We start from the raw sequence: 18,653 nt of genomic DNA, 5'->3' as shown, positions 1-18,653 counted from the left end.
CAGTGCACAGGAACTTGCAGCCATGAAGATCTGTGGTCTACATGGTTTAAGAAAAGTACCAGGGCAGGTTGCATCATGGTACATCTTGTTTCTGCTTCCTCTGGTCTCTTTTCCATGGTAGAAGGTCTGTATGACAGGGCTCTGCTTGTATGTCTTGTTTTAGAGCAAGTGCCTTTTTTATTTCATGTTGTACATATTAAAACTTATGGCATCTGATATTCAAAAGCTGATTCAAATGCCTTACTGTGAGGACTTCCCATAGCGCTCTGGCAGATTTGCTCTGTCTCCTTACTCTCCCTTTTTCTATACTTCACCACTTTTTTTCACTTCTGTGTGTCTGTGCTTTCTACTGCCAAGCTCTCAGTCAGCTGGTGGATTGGGTTGGCTTTTTGATAGAGAAGAGTCAGTCCAAGAAAAAGAAAACTTTGAAGTAAATATCTGGAGATATGCACTTAGTGATACACAGGGTCTCCTCTGAATTTTGGTGTCCAGAAGATATTTAAGCCATATTTGCTGCTGCACCACCTCCCGTAATCAGGCATTGTTTTATTTTGATCGAAGGAAGGCACATCGTCTGCTACTCCTAATAAAAATGGCATTTATCTCTGTATCAAGAGGCTGTAGAGTACATACTGTTGCAATTAAGTTTGCAGTAAATTGCTCGCTACACCAGCAAACTGCCAAGAAGGGGCTTCCAAGCTGGGGAGCTTACACAAGTCTTCCCCTCTGTTTGTTTGCTCTTGAACACAAGCCTGCCTGTGCCTCCGAGAGCTGAGGAGCAGGTGGAGGAAGCTGCCTGATGGAGGCTGGCAAACCTCTGCCCCACGGGCAGCACGCAGCCAGAGGTGCCCAGGACCTGTTATCCGTGGGGGTGTGTGTGCATATTGATATATTTATTTATATGCATGTACAAAGGTATATCTGTCTATATACAGATGTATGTACTTGTAGAAATGTGTGTGCGCTATGCGTAAACACATATGCAGATACGTATGTTTATTATGTATATATAGATGTGTACAAGCAAAATCAAGACCAGAAGCCTAGCATAAGGGCTACCCAAAATTTCCCTGCGTTTACTCATTTCACCACAGGGAAATGAAACCTTTATTTCCACCCAGGCTTACTGTGCCCACCTTTCCACAGAGGATGCTCTGAAGGAAATTATAGTCTGTGGCTACTTTATAAAGCAGCAAGTTTAAGAAGGTCTTGGTAGAGATCTGGCAGGCAAAAATCACATGTAACTCAACAAAGACAGCATTTTTGTTTGCTTTGAGAGGTACCATCCCCGTACATGCTACCATGCTACTGAAAGCAAGAGAGACCCTCAATCCTATCTTAATGAAGCTCTTGCTGGAATAAGCCAGTACCTGGGGAATGGTCCAAAATCCCAAAGATTTAATGACAAAAATCTCACTTGGGTGGTGCTATGTCCAGCAGTCTTCCCTCTCCATTCCCCAGCTTTCTGCTTTTGCTTACACTGAAGCAGTGATGCTTGTTTTACACAGCTGCAACCATAAATCACGAACAACATAAATCTTTAACCAAAATAACCTCTACTCTCCACCAGAACTTGCTGGAGATTTGGGTCTGCAGCTAATGGTCTGCCTTAATTTCTACCTAAAATACGTGGTGATGCCGTGCTGTAAATTCCCACTGTGTTTCACTTCTCCAAGCCGGGCTGCCTGTCACGAAGATTACTGTAATGGTGCAGCAGTTTATATTTACTACTGGGTAGCAGCACACTATGGACCACAGTCTGAGGTTATTTACACGGGTGCCAGCCCCAAGTAGCCTCGTGGTGTCGCTGGATCTACACAAGATTTACACCTCTGTAAGCAAGAGCAGAATTTAGCCCTGAATTATGACGTGGATAAAGACCCCAGGTCTGCCCTGTTCGGAGTCGTGGGGGAATTATTTACACCCACATGAAACGGGCTGTAAAATGCTGTTGCTCTGATTTGTTAGAGTGTTACACCCAATTTGCTCAGGTGTAAATAACTACCCTGTGGGTGGCATCATATTTGCATCCCACAGCTGAAGGCATCGCTGCCTGCTGCAAATCAGCCAGGCTGTGGGCTCCAGCATCCTCCCAAGGGCAGAGCTCCTACAGAAGGGGATGCTGTGGCAAACTGCTCATGGGTGGGAGCTCCCAGGGAGCGACATGTGCAGAGCAAAACTGGAATACCTGGTGTATGTTTTTGTTACCCCCCCGGTTATTTTTTGCAGCTGAAGTCTCGTGTTCTGATGACTCCCTTAGCAATCTCTCCGCCGAGAAGCACGCCGGAGCCTGATGTTAGCTCGATCCCTCAGGACGCAGCGACCATCCCCAACTCAGCTGCCCCACAGGCTCTCACAGGTATGCAGGCTCACAGGCACCACGGCAAGAGGGTGAGCAGGTCCCACGGGCTGTCAGCCAGCTGCTGTGTTTTCCAGAACGAGCAGAGCTCATGAAAATTGGATTTTTCCCGATTAGACTGATGGCCAGTCGCACAAAGCAGACGTGTCCTGCAGGACTGTGTTCTGACAGCTATGTGTCAAGTTCAGTACAGACCTTGGACCCATTCCTCTTGAAATGTGGACGTCAGCATCCCATAAATATTACCAGTTTATTCCCGACACTCATCCCATCAGCTGTGTCGCAACGACAGGACGGGGAGCATCTGTTACCTCTATGGGAGAAGGCGGGCAGAGGCAGGGTTAACCAGCACCTAAACCCCAGAGGCTCACAGCAACAGCAGACCTGGTCACTTCTGGTGGTAGTCTTTGTTGTTGTTGTTTTGTTTTTGCTTATTTTAGAATATACCAGAAGGAACATAAGTCAGTGCTTTTAAATTGACGTAAATGAGAAGAAAATCAACAAGACAGTTGATTTACCCCGAGATTTCAGCAGAGAAATGGATTAGCTAACATTACATTCTAAACTAAACATATAAATCCCATTATTTCTTAGCTGGGATGCACAGAGGAGAAGTTTTCCATCTGCTCTGGTGGCAAAACGATACTAAGCGTGGCGACAACGACGATAATAATATATTTTATTCTCATTTGTCCCTTCGCATCCGAAGGCGGCGAAGTGCTTGGCAAATGCTAGCCGAGTGGCATTTCACGTCGTGCTGAGAGATGCACTTGGTGCCTGAAGGCTGCAGCCAGAGCAAGGATGAAGGTGATGGAGGCAGGGCCAAGCTGGTTTTTGCAAATTTGGTGGGGCTTGACGTGATGGCACACCAGGAGAGCTTCGTCCTGACAGCCCCCTGTGACCCGTGCGTGCTAGGTGTGCTGTCCCTGGGTTTGCTCAGTGCTCTGAAGGTGTAAAGTGCCGTGTAATGTTAAGTATGATCACTATTGTGCCCCCGTGTACCTAGGATACACTGTCTGAGCCCCTTCTGCTGCTCGGTGAGAGATGTGGTGGCAGAGCGTGCTGTGACAGTCGCAGTAGATTTTCATTACGGTGATGCAAACTGTAAATTATTTCCAACTTTACGCAGCTGTCATCATGTCCTCCGCACCGCTTGATGTTTTTTAGTCACATATCTGATTTCTGTCAGAGGATAATGTTATATTGTCTGAGAGATGACAGCTCCAGCGCACTCAGGCAGCTATTATAATATGTCTCACTTTAGCCTGACTTCAGGCTGTGTCTTGGTAGCCTGTAGTTACCACAATATTATCTCCATGCCTCTGAGACGCAGTTAGCTTTGGCCAGGCTTAAATAAGTTCATGTGAGCAAGAGGAGACTGCTGATTTTTTGGCTATTGCAGGCAGGCCTGATGGCGTGGAGCAAAACTGCCTGCACAGACTTCATGCACTATTCTGAGTCCCTCATGTGTGGCCCTGTCACCCAGCTGTGGTCCCCGGAGGGGTTTGGGCTGCAGGCGATGTGCTGCTTCCCTCAGCAGCACGCAGGGTGCTGGAATGGATGTGGAGGGTCGGGAAGCTGCCACAGGCCATGGCATGGCACTGCAGCAGGGCATAGCCCCCCAGAAATCACCCTCCAGAAACCACAGCTGCATCACGGGCAGCAGCAGCAAGGGATGTTCTCAGGGCCGTTTTGTAATAACCGTGTTGGTGTTTTGTGCCCGCAGTCTGCATTTACGTCAACAAGCAAGCCAGTCTGGGGCCCTACCTCGACCGAAAAAAAGTGCACCAACTGCCAGAGCACTTTGGGCCCGAGAGGCCTTCCACGGTCCTGCAGCAGGCTGTCCAGGCTTGTATCGACTGCGCCCTCCAGCAGAAGGCTGTCTTCTCGCTCATCAAGCCGGGCTATGGAGGCGAGATGGTGCCAGGTACAGTGTTTGTGTACAGGGGTTGGGAGGCCGGTAATGAGTGGACGACCCCAGGGGTCAGTATGGGGTCCAGTCTTGTTTAACATCTTCATTAATGATGTGGATGATGGGGTAGAGTGCACCCTCGGTAAATTTGTGGGTGACACAAAGCTGGGGGGAATGGCTGACACATCAGAGGGCTGCACAACCACCCAGAGGGACCTGGACAGGCTGGAGAAATGGGCTGACAGGAACCTCATGGAGTTCAGCAAGGAGAAGTGCTGCATGTGGAGAGGAAAAAGCCCAGGCACCAGGACATGCTGGGGACCACACAAATGAAAAGCAGCTCTGCAGTTCCTGGTGGACACCAAGCTGAACAAGAGCCAGCAGCGTGTCCTTGCTGATAAGAAAGCTGATGGTATTCTTGGCTGCGTTAGGTAAAGTATCACCAGCAGGTCAAGAGAGGTGGTCCTTCTGCTAAATTCATCATTGATGAGGACACACCTGGAGCACTGTGCCCAGCTCTGGGCCCTTCAGTACAAGAGAGACCTAGGCATACCAAAGAGTCCAAAAAAGCCACAAAAATGATCAAATGATGGGAGCACCTCTCCTACAAGGAAAGCCTGTGAGCCTCAGGCCCCTCCAGTAGCTGAGCGTTGCATGCAGCTGTACAGTGATGAGCAAGCCCACGTGAAAGCTACATGGTGCTCTGAAGGAAACCTTGCACAAGATTCAGCTGCTGGTGTGTCCTGCTGCTGCAGGCCATGAACCAGGTCTGCTCCCAGCTGCAGGAATTGCAGGAGTCCTGCAGCAGCCTCCTGCAGAGCAGCACTACGGAAACACGTCAGAGCAACCAGGGAGAATTTTCCAGGACCTTCTCGTTGTCCTGGAGTGATGCTCCTCTCTTTGTCATGTTGGTCTCCCATGTCCCACGCCAAGTCACCTGGCATGGCTCTCAAACTGAACGTAAACTTATTTTTTTAATAACATCAGGAGGTTCGTGTCACAGCACTGTGGGGATGCAGTGGAAGTGAAATGACGGGAGTGTGGGAGCAATGCTCTCTGAAGAGCTGCTGTGATTGATTCAAGCCATGCCCCACCAGTCTACATGCAGGGTCCGTGTCCTGTGTGGGAGCAGCACATCCAGACCGCTTCCTCCCTCTCCTTTAATTCTCTTTTGAGCTCTCTAACCACAGGTGTGCCTTCCCTAAGGGACATTCAGAATACTCTGAGAATGATCCAGATTTGTTCACAGAAACATGAGATTGAAGTAATTCAGTGCATTTTTTTTTCTTGGTTCTGTGCTGTGTATATGGTTTTAATTTCAAGCAGGAGAGACACATTGTGCACCAAGCCTGGCAGATACTTTGGTCTCAGTTCATCTAAGCTGGCCCAGCCTCAGGTACCTGAGCTAAAAGCACCTGGCCAACATGATTGCAAACTTCTCACCTCTTCTAGTCACCGTCCAGTAGGTGTGATGGCCGTCTGGCCGTGGTGGGGCTCTGAGATTGCAGCTCCCTCCCAGCTGTCAGCTTTGTCCGGGAATTTTAATTGCTCTGCTCTCACCCTTGGGTTCAACCCTAGATGTATTTCTAGAGAGCAGCCCTCATCCTGCTCGGCTGAAGCACAGAGCTACTTTCAGGTCCTCTACAACACGAGGAAGATTGCTCTTGGTGACAAGAGTCCTGGCTGCAGGGGTCTTCCCACAGCACCACGTAGCAGAAATGGTGCTGGGAGCAGTGCCACAGGGAAACTTTCTGTTACCTGAACATCTCTGTGGCCTGCCTGTGCACCTCTGCAAGCACCAATTCACATTTTTTTGAGCCCAGATGACCAGAACAATGCCTACGAGTACACTTCAGGCTTTACCAGGAATTAGCACTCCCTTGTCTCTCTTGGAAATGTCTTGTGCCAGCATGGACCACTGTCAGTTCCCCCCCAGGACGAAGGCTCTCCTGCTGGCACAGCCTCTTGTCTTTTCCTGACTCACAAACAATCATTTCTAGTTTAACAAAAGATTCCTCACACTTTAATGACTACAACTACCACCCTTCTGTTTTCTATAATGCAATTATATCACTAAATAAAGCCCCCTGATTTAGTCTGGCAGACCTCTTTTCAGTAAAACCCCACTATTTTGTTCATAGACATCTTTAGTTCCTGTCTCCCCATTTTCTTTTAAAACCGTGGGTGTTGCATTGTAATCTTTTCTGTTTGTTTGTTTTTGTTTTGTAATTCACTGTAATTCAGTTGGATGCATGGATTAGATATCCTTGCACTGCTGCCAATGCCTGGCTGCATCTCTCTGGGGGAAGGTAATGTGATTCATGTGAACTCAGCTCCTTAAGCTCCTCTGGTTTGTTTTGTACTTCAGGTGGGGTAACTGAGTAAAATAAGACATGCAGACAAATACTGGTATGAAATCTTTTTCCCTGCTCTCAAACAACCCCCATCCATGCATTGCTGGGTACTGAATTGCTCTCGCTTGCTCTCCAGTCTCAGCTTCTTTCGAGGGGAAGCAGCATCTCCTGAGCCTGCTGGCAGTGAACAGCATTGGGTATGTCCTGCGCTTCCTGAAGAAGCTCTGTCGCAGCCTCCTGTGTGACAACCTCTTCAGCAACCAGCCCTTCCAGCAGTACAGCACCGCACCAGGAACCCCGGAGGTGTACGAGAACAGACGGATGGAGGCAGGTAGGCTGCCTGATCTACTTGTGCTCAGGGTTCAATGGGGCAGAAGAGATGACTCTCTCCTTTTGGCCCTGTCCTGCATATGCTGGAGAACTGCAGGTCCCCGTGGGATGTTTCCAGAGGGAGACAGGTGGATCTGCAGCATTTTTCCTGGTTGGCTACAGAGGCTTTCATCTGAGAACCACTGTGTTGAGGAGCCCCAGAAGTGACAGGGATACTTCTCTGAGTATTTTGTATTCCTTTGCCTCTTTTATTATTATATTTATTTATTTTCCCAAGGAAACAAGGCTCACGTGGTCCCACTGTCCTTGTGTCTGTCAGTAACTTCTCGCCTCCTCAACCATATCTAGGCCTGGGGTAGAAGTCTCAAGGGGACTGAAAGAAAGGTGCAAAGATAAGGCCCTGAGCCTCTGCTTCACTGGCAGGCCTCACCCCAACTTAAATTATTGTGCCTTCTCTTTCTTTAGTGGTGATGTGGGCACTTGGGGAGCACGTTCTCTCTCTCATACACCCAACTATACATGTATGCTGGCAGCTGAGAGAAGGGTGGTTTCGTGTCCACAATTATTATCCACAGTTTATTTGCCAGGAAGAACTGCAGGTGTGCTTTACACACCAAAGCCAAGAGCAGGGTGTGCACACAGTGTACAAACCTCCTTTTTGTGCAAAGAAATCCAGCTGCCACTCTTAAACGTAAGGGAGGAAACACAGGAATGCACACTGAAAAGCAATATTGTTTTCCTCTAGACTAGGTCATTTGCAGCAACCCAAATATTTCTGAGAAGCTAAGGGATTTCAGTAGCACAGAGTGAGTGACTTCCAGCAGGCCTGGCATTTGCATTTACATTTGTATTTGCTTTTGCTTTTGGTTTTGCTATGCTGTGTGTGATGGAAGGCAGCTCCATCGGTGGAGTTTTTACCATGGCTGTTACACTCTGAGCATCTCCTACATGATTTCACTGCAGATACCCCTGGCACCATTCACACTGGCTCTGCCCAGCTCCTGAGGAAGGGGCAGAGCATTACCTTGGTCCCAGAGCAGGCAGGGGATGTAAATGCAGGGAAAGGCCTTAAGCCCAAGGCTGTCCCACTGCTGGGGGCAGTCACTGTCCCTCCTGGAGGCAGTGTGGGCTGGGGCATTCTTTGGCAGGGCACGTGCTGGCCTGGGCTCCTTCCCCTCACCTGGGAGTGGGATGGGGCACAGAGTGGGGCTCCCAGGCTTTTACAGCTCTGCTGTCAGCAGCACCGTGGTAGAGTGGAAATGAGTCTTGGGAAATAGCTGAAGGAGACACAGGAACAGCTAGCAAGCCGGTGTACTTTAGACCTGCATCACAAGAGACACTGATTGTAGATTACTGTTTTGGCTTGCACTTAGCATTTCTACAGCAGTTTAGGTTTTTATCTTTTGTTTTTTCCTTTCTCATGTTTGAAATAGCATTCAGAGACGTCCAGGTTTCTGGGAAGGGAGTGCTGAGAGCCAGGTCCTGCTATCACACACACCTCACAGCTCCTCCCAGCCTGGCTGCTGCTCTCGCCGGTACTTTGTCAGCAGCAGAGCAGGGAGCTAACAACAGCAGGGGGGCAGCTTGGTTGCAAGGTGCAGGAAATGTTGCACTGGGCCCCAGGATATAGGCATGGAGGCTGCTAAATACAGGCAGATAAATACTATTCCTATTCATAATGACAGGCTGTATACAACAGCTGGAGTAACACCAGGTTTAGGCACAGGAGCTCGAGCCTCTCTGTGTTGCTGCATTGCCCGAATCTCCTTTCCATCTCCCCAGGAGCCAGCATTTCTCTGCAGCAAGGCCAGCGTGGGGGCCCCTCTGCTACACGGAGCAGGGACAGGGGTTCCCTGTACTGGCAACAACCAAGGACAGCAGGAGGTCTTGATGCAGACGGCTCCGACAGAGCCTTTGTTGGGACAGGTCTCGCGTGGAAGGTGCAGGGCCGTAATAAAGCCCCACGGGAAGCCATGCAAAGCAGCCCCATTTTTCATGGTGTCAGTTCTCCAGCTTGTAATCGAGATGTTCTTCCTTTTAAAACCACGTGCCTTTCAGCCTCCGTGCGCCAATGAATTTAACACCTGCATTGACTTCGGTGCAGTCACAGATGCGAAAGGCGAGGCCGGCGTCGTGTCCAGTCATATTAATCCACTTACACCATTCAGGAGCCACCTCTTAACCTTGTCCTGAAGCACATGCCCCTAAGCCATTACTCACCTCCGCGGGCAGGGAGCTGCCAGATGCTAATGGCTGCACGCAGGCCAGGTGGGATTTGTGGATTCGTGTGTGTATCACTTGCAGCAAGAGCTGACATTGCCCAGGAGCTGCACCCAGCGCCTGGGGTGAGGGTCTGTGCATGCCAAAAGGATGTTTCTGGAGAACCCACATACTGCTGGCATGCACCTATACAATGTAAGGGCGCTATTTTCCTGAGGAAACCATGTTTGCCCTAAAACTTCTTGCCAGCCTAATCCTGGGCAGAGAAACTGAAGCACATTTCTTGAAATATATGCGGTGTTGGCTTATGTGGGAATCATCAGGCTTGATAAGCAGCTTCTGCTTTCTCCTTTGGGTCAGTCCTTTCTTTTCCTGAAGCTTGGGCTGTGGTTATTTTGTGCTGTTAGACAATTGGGCTTCATGCAGAGCATGGCTGCATGTAAGCAGTAGCTGCAGCAAGTCTTTATTTGTCCAAGGACTCCTGTGGCCACCATATATCTTTGTCCTTCGTGTGTGTGTGAGAGAGGGGGTACCCCAAAGATACCATATGGTGTTCCTTATCACTGTCTGTAGGGGAGGAGCACCCCTTCTTGTGCCAGCGGCTGGAGGTAGGGCCCCAAATGGAGCAGAAGCACACCAAGAGGTAGAAGCTCTGTCCTCTCTCTGTAGGGAGGTGGGCTCCTCCTATGTGCAAGCACTCAAAAGACAGCCTGAGAAGTGCTGTAGGAAGGCATTGTAAGAGTGTGAGCAGCAGGCAAGACATCAGGTTGGGACTGGGGAGCTGGATTTTGTCATGGACTTTCCCACTGATTGCATGGGTAAGTCACCCCCTCCTTGCTGTGCCTTTATTTGAGCGTCTGTCCAGCGAGGGCAGTGATTCTTGCCACCACGGGCAAAGCCCCGCTAAAACTGACAGAAGAAAAAGAGAAACATGATAGAAAACGACATATTATTACGATCGATATTTCCTGTTCAAAGCACCACATAAACAGCAGCTCAGAAATTTCAAGCCCTGAGAGGGCAAGAAAAATGTTGTCTTTTTTTTTTTTTTCCAAGTACTGTGGCTTGTTTAATCTTGTCTTGTTGTATGCTATGAGGAACAGGGCTCCTGGCTTCACGGCACACTCAGAATAGATGGCTTTTATGGCTATCAATAGCTTTGGCTCTCTTCAGTGTTTAATTACCTGCAAAGGCCATTTATTGCCTCATATATTCCTCTGCCATGAACATTATCCTTTAAACAATAAATAAAATATTAAGGTCACATTTAAAGAAGGAGCAGAGGAACAGCACAAGCCATCCAGACACAGTGAAGTCCAATATCAAATCTTTGTCTGGGCTTCAGGGCATTTGATCTGATGTTTGCAGTGGGGCAGGAGAGTGAAGGAAGGAGGACGTCGGGAGGTGGTCCTGGGGGGTCCTGAGGGTGGTCATACAGTTTGGTTTGGGGCCCTTTAAACCCAGAAAGGCTAATGAACAGTCCACCAAGGGGCAAATCCTGGCCTGACAAGAAGAAAGATAAGAGATGGATGGGAGAAATGAAATTTACCTGTAATAAAATTTGCCCAAACTCTACAGAATTGAAAGAACTGGATAAACTGACCACCTCTGACCCTTATGCTTTATGATTACTGTTTGTTAACCCCCAAATGAAGGAAAAGGCCCCTTCTGAACCTCAGAGTTTATAAAATTGTATCTCTTTGTGGAGACAGAGGAAGGAAGCTGTGTGCAGATCTCCATCCAGCTGCCAGCCCAAGGGCAAGCCTCCTTCCCTCTCAGCTGCTGTACCTCTACTGTCTTGAAGGAGTGGAAGAAAGTCTCCCATTTTGGAAAGGCTCCCTTCAAACCCAAGTGGTTAAGCACTCTGCTTCCAGCTGCGGGCAAGGAAAAGCCCAAAAGCCCTTCTGTCTCCAGCCTAGGATGTTCTCAGGGCCATGGTGCAAGAAGTGGTGGTGCTGGAGATGGCCCTGGCAGCAGCTGTGCAGGGTGGAAGAGGGGAGCTTGGCTATGAAATGGAGTTTAGAGAATGGAAAAAAAATCCTTTTTTTTTTTTTTTTTTTTTTTCTCTATCAAAGGGTATACGTAAGGAAAGTGGATGAAATGATGGGCATAAATGCATGAAGCATGATGGATGAGATGATGATATCCACTACAGACAAAAACACCCCTGGGTATAAGCATTTAATTCAAGCCTTGCATGCTCAGTCACGTGGAGGAAGCATAGATGCTCTTCTAGAGCCCTAGTCAGGCAAATTGTGTGATTGCAACTCAGCTTTAGCTTCAGGTGTATCTTTAACTGTGTTTTAGCTGGTAATGAGTGCAGAGCTGTATTATTCCTTTAGGAGATATCTGAAAGAAGGAGTCCAGTCTCATTTAAAATGGCTCACATGGAAGCCGAAACATGAATTTCCATTGCTAAACTTGTAAAATGTTGATACAAATATCTGCTGTCCACTAAACCCATATTTTGCGCAGTCAGATCAATAGGTGTAGCACAGGTAGCAGGCCACAACCGACAGTGAAAAATGCCAGGGAGGAGAAAATGACCCTCAAGATCCTGACCTTGTGCCGGTTCAAGCCGTGCTGGGTAAGGTTTGTTGGGAGCCACGTGCAATGCGTCAGCGTGTGCTCTGCTAGCCCATGGAAGCTGCAGGCAATTTGGATGTGTAGCTCCTTGCTGCAGGGCTGCTGTCACATCCAGGGTGATGGAAAGCCCAGCGCTGGCAGTGCAGGGGATATGAGAGTTGCCATTTTCACTGCACAGGTTTCAAAACAGATTTTTTTATTATTTTTTTTTTTTTTCAGGCAGCTTACTAAATTTTGCTCGGATGTTCTTTATTTTTTTCAGCTCCGTTTTTTTTTTTCCTCCCCCACTTTAGCCTCTTTTTTAACCTTTTAGATTAAAAGCTTAAAAGGCTCTTCTTCCTTTATCTGTCTTCATCTATCTTCTGTTCCAGTCTTTCCTCTTCCATTTTGCTACCAAATAGATGGAAACCCACACAGCACAACTGCATTTCCACTTCCATGGAAATAAAACACCCCATTTTTCTCGAAAACTCTTGGTCCCGGTTTAATCAACAGTGCTCCCCAGGGTTTATTTGTTAGCAGTAATTATACAGGGTACATCAAAGTGCCTTTCGGAGAGTAGCAACATGCAGCATCTGCCTGAAGAATATTCATCTGTTGGCAAAACGAGTTCAGAGCTGATTAAAGCAATTAAGAGAGAATGAGAAGCACGTTGCAGGGGGGGTCCATGAAGCTGGGTGCTGGTGTTGGGATGGTGCAGGCTGTGGGCAGCAACGAGAAACGTAAGGTGCAAGGCGACGGGAGCACTGCTAGGAGCTGGGCAAGGGATGACATCTCCACCTCTCACTGAAAATGAGGCGGAGATGCAGGTTTGGGGAACACAAAAGTACATAAAATGCTTATGGCGGGCTTCTTCATGGATCTGTGAAGGGGAAGTAAAGCTTTAGGGCCAAGCCGTGTTGCGTTTATACCGCAGAAGAAATCCCAGAAGAAATATCAGGAAGTCCAGCTGAGCAGCAGCATTGGGCAGAGAGAAATGAAGCACAGACCTTATAGGAGATCTTACACCTGTGTATAGACAGATGCACAGGCCCATACTTTATACATGCTCTACCTAATTACTGGATGAGGTTATTAGGGATTAATGGGTAAATACAGCTTATTTTGCAGTTGCTGCACTTCACTGTAGACATCTCACATAATATATCTCAAATAATCTGTTTTTCAAACAAAAAATCACTGTTAAATATTTTAAGTCAGTGCTAACCATACAATTCAGGGAGACTCATCGTGCAGATAACAACAGAAATGCATTCAGCACTTTATTTGCGGAGAACGCCAGCACACAACGTGTTGCAATGTCCAAATAACCCAGTCACTTTCCTACAGTCTCTTCTACACACAGCTTTTTTTTGTGACTTATCGATGCTGATTTATAAGCATACAGGGTACTTCACAAACTGCCTGGAGAGAGGAGCAGCCCCAGGTACTGCTGGAAGCTGGAGGCAGAACAGATGGATGGCAGCCTCTCGGCTCCCTCTGCCAGGGCAGAACTACTGCTAGGCTAAGACACAAAGCCTTGCAACCCTGACAAATCTCCTTTCCGTGAAGCACACCCTGTTGTAGCATAAAGGTGAGGGAGGTGGGAGGAGAATGGGGGAGTGGGTCTGAAATCAGGAGGAGGAGACCAGAGGAAGACTTCCTAAAGGCTGGGGCCATATGTCACTGAAATCCCTTCACCTGCACTCATGGGTTTTCAGTACTTAAACAATTTGCCTGCACTGTAAGGTAGGACTAAAATGTCTCCATTGCAACACAAGATATTTATTCAATCATCCCCAAGCACTTAAAAAAAAATCCTCTATGGGTTATTTATACACACGAGCACCTTTTATTATTAAATCTAATTTATTTGTCAGCAGCTAGCTTGCGAATTTACTCTACCTTTTTACTCGGTTTGGACAATAAAGCCATGTTGGTCTGTTCCCAGCCAGTTTCATTTCCTGGTTCTACTGCATTAAACACAATGTGGCTGTTGTCTAGGCTGCAAACACTCAGGGGAAATTGTTTAAATAATGAAAAAAATTGCCTGAGCTGAATTCCTAGTAATCAGGACAACATCGGTTTTTGCAAAAATTCTCTAAAAAATTTCAATTCTTGATGTTAACTGACTGGCAGCTTCTCCTGAGGGGGGATTCTGCATTTCAGTTCCCAAAAAAACGTTAGCAGCTGGGGCACAGCGAGGTGATGTGTGGTGCAGTAAAGCCCCAGACTGAGCCCTTGGGGATTCATGGCAGGTTTTATCCCCACAGCGTGACCATGGTTTCAGTGTTCAAAGCGCATTTACAAATGGATAAGGCTTATTTACATTTTCCTGTTCGAGTACCCCCTTTCTTCCCCCACGGATGCAGTTCCCCCATGAATGCTTCCCCCGTCCTTGCCCGGCGTGCAGGATATGGGTGCGTGCAGCAGAGCGGTGCTGAGGCGCCAGGGGAAAGCCTGCTGAGGGGTGACCTCATGTTTTCATCGCGGTGCATGTCTGGGCAGGCGGTGGAGCCAAAAGGAAGGGGATGGTGCTGTCATCCCAGAATAAATCAAGGCAGGATGAGCTGGAAAGTCTTAATCCATCACAGGAAGCTCTTATCTTCAGATAGATGCATGTAGGCCCAAGCTACAAGGCAGATAAGGCGCACGGTCCATTTCTGACTGGGTGGAAATATGCGAGGCTGCTTGGCAGACACAGAAAAAAGTTATTTTTTTTTAATCTTCTAAGAGCTGATGTTAAAATAGAAGATAGCAGTTCAGAACCATATCTTCACGCTGTTAAATACTGCTCCGATCTCTCTGCTCCCTCCCTCTCCAGCTTGCACTAGACTGAACTGATGGCTAAACTCACCTGAAGTGGTTATTTCTGCATTTCTGCTTTGGCTTTTTGTGTTTTTCCCATTTTTACTTGTCCGTACATGAAGGCTGAGATGCAGGGTTTCTAACCCTTGATAACTGGAGCTCATTAGACAAAAATGTAGGGTTTTTTTTGGAAATCATCCTTGAAGATGACTGCTTACAGGGACCCAAAGTGTCTGGCCACTTGTGCCAAGCTTTGTAACTAAAGACAAAAAGACATGGCTGTGTGGTGTGATGGAAGAGTTTTACAGGTCATAAGGCTGTGTTTCCACAGGTCTCAACTAAAGGAAAAGAAATACAGATATTTAGAGAGCCTGTTAATGAGAACCAGAGAAATTTGATCGTTTCTCTGGAGAAACATTGGAGTGAGAAACTTCCTGGGCCAGGACCTGAATCTCTTTTACCCACTTCTTGGCAAAGGCAAATCAATAAGCTGAATACCAGGGCAGGAGTTAAATGCATGATGCTGGCCAGCAGGGCTCTCCACAGCTGCTGAAAACCGTCCCCTCTGCTCCCCCACGGCACCCACCCTTGGGCAGGGAGCTGGAGCCAGGAACAGGATGTACAAAATGCAGGGAAGATAAAAACATACAAGCAGCCTCTCAATGGGACTTTGTTGCTGTAGTTAGCTCCTCTCAAAATGACTGGGAGATGAGGCAAAGCTGGCCCTGGCGGGGGGAGAGGAGAGGTCTGGGGAATCTATGATATCATGCAGCTTAAAATATTGAGTTCACATCTGGTCAACCCATTATAGAAAATATATGGTAACACTTAAAAAGGTGCAGGGAAGGGTCAGAGGGCAAAGCCCATCACTAAGTAATATTGGGAATAAGAGACAAGAGAAAAAAAATGGAAGAGGGGGGAAGAGAGAGAGAGAAGAAAGAAAGAGAGAGAGAGAAAGAAAAGTTTTATATTGACTGTGAGGAAAAGAAGTTAATGGGGAATTTAATTAGAGCTAATACAGATGGTAGAACACTGCATTGTCTGTCCTCCGTCCATCCTCCCAGGGCAAAGTGTGAGCAAGCGGTACCCCGTGGCAGCTGCCCCTGTACAGGACGTGCCCTGGTAACTGTGAACGGGGCCCCTGGCCCCAGCTCACTGCCCTGACCCCAGGCTCTGCTGTCCAAGCAGCAGCTGAGGGAGGAACCCACAGAAGGTGTCAGGAAAGAATGAAATGATGATATGGGGAGAAGGGAGATGCCTGTGGAGGAAAAGGCTATGGAGGTCAGCAGTGCAGGAGGAGGGAAAGCAGAAAAGGGAGAGAGAAAATAGCTGGCAAAATAGTAAAAGGAGAGGAGAGGAGAGGAGAGGAGAGGAGAGGAGAGGAGAGGAGAGGAGAGGAGAGGAGAGGAGAGGAGAGGAGAGGAGAGGAGAGGAGAGGAGAGGAGAGGAGAGGAGAGGAGAGGAGAGGAGAGGAGAGGAGAGGAGAGGAGAGGAGAGGAGAGGAGAGGAGAGGAGAGGAGAGGAGAGGATGACTAACCATGTTGCAGAGGTGAAAGACAAAACAACTACTTTTCCTCATGCTGATGGAGAAGTGTAGTCCAAAGGTGGTGGATAACCTGGCCAAGGTCACCCCAGAGGTCTGCAGCAGCACTGGGAACTGAGCTGCAGGTTCTTCTGCTGACCCATCTTCAGGAGGTTGGCTGGGAAACATGCAGCCTGCTAGTTTAAGAATCTCACACAAAGAAGCCTGAATTTTTAAATTGGGAAAATAGAAAATAGGTGGTTGGTTTTTTTTTTTTTTCTTCCTCTTTTTTTTTTTTTTTTTTTTTAATTATTATTTTTCTTCTCCTTTGCTACATTTTAAGGTGTGCTAGACGTAACAACCTTGCACTTTTCAGACCAGTTGCCTGTGGACCATTCCTGGAAAGGAAAACTAATTCAAAATGGCTTGCGCATCTCAGGTGGCGTAAAGTTATAATGGAGACTACTGTGCTCAAAGCAAAGGCTCAATACAGCTTTCTCATAAACCCTCCTTTAAAACAATGCATACTAATTTTTCAGTAGCGTGTGCCCTTCTGCTGACTACATAGAAAATAAAATACAGAAGTGCAACAGAATACAGAAGGGCTAAGCTACAGATTTATGAAACTGTTGCATTTTAAACCTCAATGGAGAGTTATGTTTTCTTCTATTGTCTTAGAAAATATGTTTTCCTCTAATTGGTCAAAGTGGGATTAGTATCTGTGAAAGCCATGCACTTTACATGGCCTTCTGGGGGCTTACCAAATGCAGCTATTTTGATACACATCACTGCTTGAGCTGCAGCTTGGGCAGCTTCTGTGTTTTACAAACAGGGAGCAGGAGAAATATGAACACAGAAATCTTCTGGACAGTGGAGTCTGTCCTTCTTGCTACCTCCTGTGCCACTGTAAGGACTGTGGGCCATCAGCCTTCCCTATGGTCATTCTCCACTCTTTGTGGCTGTTTACCTGAGTGAAGATGTTGATCCTAGGACCAGAAGATAATTCAGGTGCGAAGGGACACCAAACAGGGTTAGCTATGGGATCAGACCAGGGTACTCAGGGCCTCGTCCAGTTGGATCTAGAAAACCTCCAAAGACACCGCACAGCCTCTCTGGGCAACCCCTGCCACTGCACCGCTGTCTTCACAGGGAAAAGGTTTCTCCTTACATCCAGTCTGAATGTCTTATTCGACCTTTGCCTGTCGGTTCTTGTTGTCCTGCTGTGTACCACTGTGAACAGGCTGGTTCCACCTCACTGGTGACTGCGAGGTGGGGCTGGACACCTCTGGAGGTCCTTTCCCATCCTAGCCATGCTGTGGCTCTCTGGTTGTCATCACTGTAAGCAGCTGATGTAGTTGTCATCCCTGCATCCATGGGAGGTGTTTTTGGAGAGTGTTTGAGCCCAGGGTGCCTTCCCTTCAGGACCATGGTGGGCGGCTTTCAGGAAGCCCAGCCTGTAAAGCACAGCCAGGCAAGGAGCAGCTGGCTCACCAATGGCTTTGGTGCACACGTGGCCACAGGCCATGGGCTGCCAGCTAGGCAGCCTGTTTTATGCCAAGATTTTTATATTACCATCCCTCCTCCCCAGCAGATTGTGCCCATTGATCCTCCAGCTTCCTGCTATTCCATTACTTGGGAGACTCTCCAGCTCCTTTTGGTTGAGGCTTTTTAATGCTATCTCCAAGCTCCTTAGCTTCCTAATATTGGTGAACATACTCTGTTTTAGTAATTTTTGAGTCTTGTCTGTTCTGTTGACGTTGAGATGGAAACACCTGGGGGTGCTTCCCACTTCCACTGCTGTGGTCCACATCCCACCCAGCACATCCTAACGGCAAATGAAGAGAGACATTATAACCTCTCCTCCCCCAAACCACATGCTTTTGTTTCCAAGAAAATCCAGGTGTTTGGCCTGGGCAAGAGCCACAGCAATTCCTCAGCCTTGGCTTTCCACAGATGAAGCTACACGTGAGGGTGGCCCCAAGCATTGACTGATACATCCCAGCTAGAAGACGTGGTGGCTCAACTTGCATCAGCTTTTATCAGGTTTTACAGAGGAGCCCACACTAGCAGGGACTGCAGAAGCTGAGCAGCACCTTTTAAAAGTGTGTGAATTAAAACCCTTAGCCACACCTACTTGAATGCAAAGTCCTTTTTCCCAGCCTGTGAACTGCCTTTGCTCCTGAGCTTCTCTTGGTCAACAGGAGATGACGCTGGTGAGTTGCTCTTGTAATGTGCTGACTACTTGTGTCAACCTGAAGATCAGGAGCTCTGAAAGGGCTTGCTTAGAAACCTGGCTGTGTGAGGCAATTCCTTCTCCCCCTCGTCTAATGATGTGAAAATCACTTTTCAAACTGCCAGAGCACCTTCAGCTTGGGCATGTTTCAAGCAGTAATACGTTTACTTGGTCCGTGGCAATAGGCGTTATTGCTCCAGTTATTGAGCCCAAAGCAGGGACAGGTGGAACAAATTGATCTGGATTAAGAAAAGAGTTTTAGGCAGAGTGGGGAACAGAAATTATGGCATCTGGTTCCTCATCCTAGTCTCATACAAAACTCCTGGGTGTTCTTCCATCAAGAGACTCCA

At 47.8% G+C, this 18,653-nt stretch overlaps 1 protein-coding gene across 1 annotated transcript in view; it reads left to right on the top strand.

The window, feature by feature from the left end:
- SCML4 (Scm polycomb group protein like 4) overlaps nt 1–18,653 on the top strand; it is a 35,373-nt gene that overhangs the window by 2,545 nt on the left and 14,175 nt on the right. Inside the window, exons 2-4 of the mRNA XM_032185858.1 lie at nt 2,230–2,359; nt 4,086–4,286; nt 6,762–6,956. Of these exons, the coding sequence (XP_032041749.1) occupies nt 2,230–2,359; nt 4,086–4,286; nt 6,762–6,956 (526 nt within the window). The remainder of the gene's footprint in view (nt 1–2,229; nt 2,360–4,085; nt 4,287–6,761; nt 6,957–18,653) is intronic.

The sequence above is a fragment of the Aythya fuligula genome, chromosome 3 (genome assembly GCF_009819795.1).
Source record: "Aythya fuligula isolate bAytFul2 chromosome 3, bAytFul2.pri, whole genome shotgun sequence".
Classification (NCBI taxonomy): Eukaryota; Metazoa; Chordata; class Aves; order Anseriformes; family Anatidae; genus Aythya; species Aythya fuligula.
The sequence above is the reverse complement of the archived record's forward strand: the minus strand, read 5'-3'. Positions and strand labels throughout refer to the sequence as shown.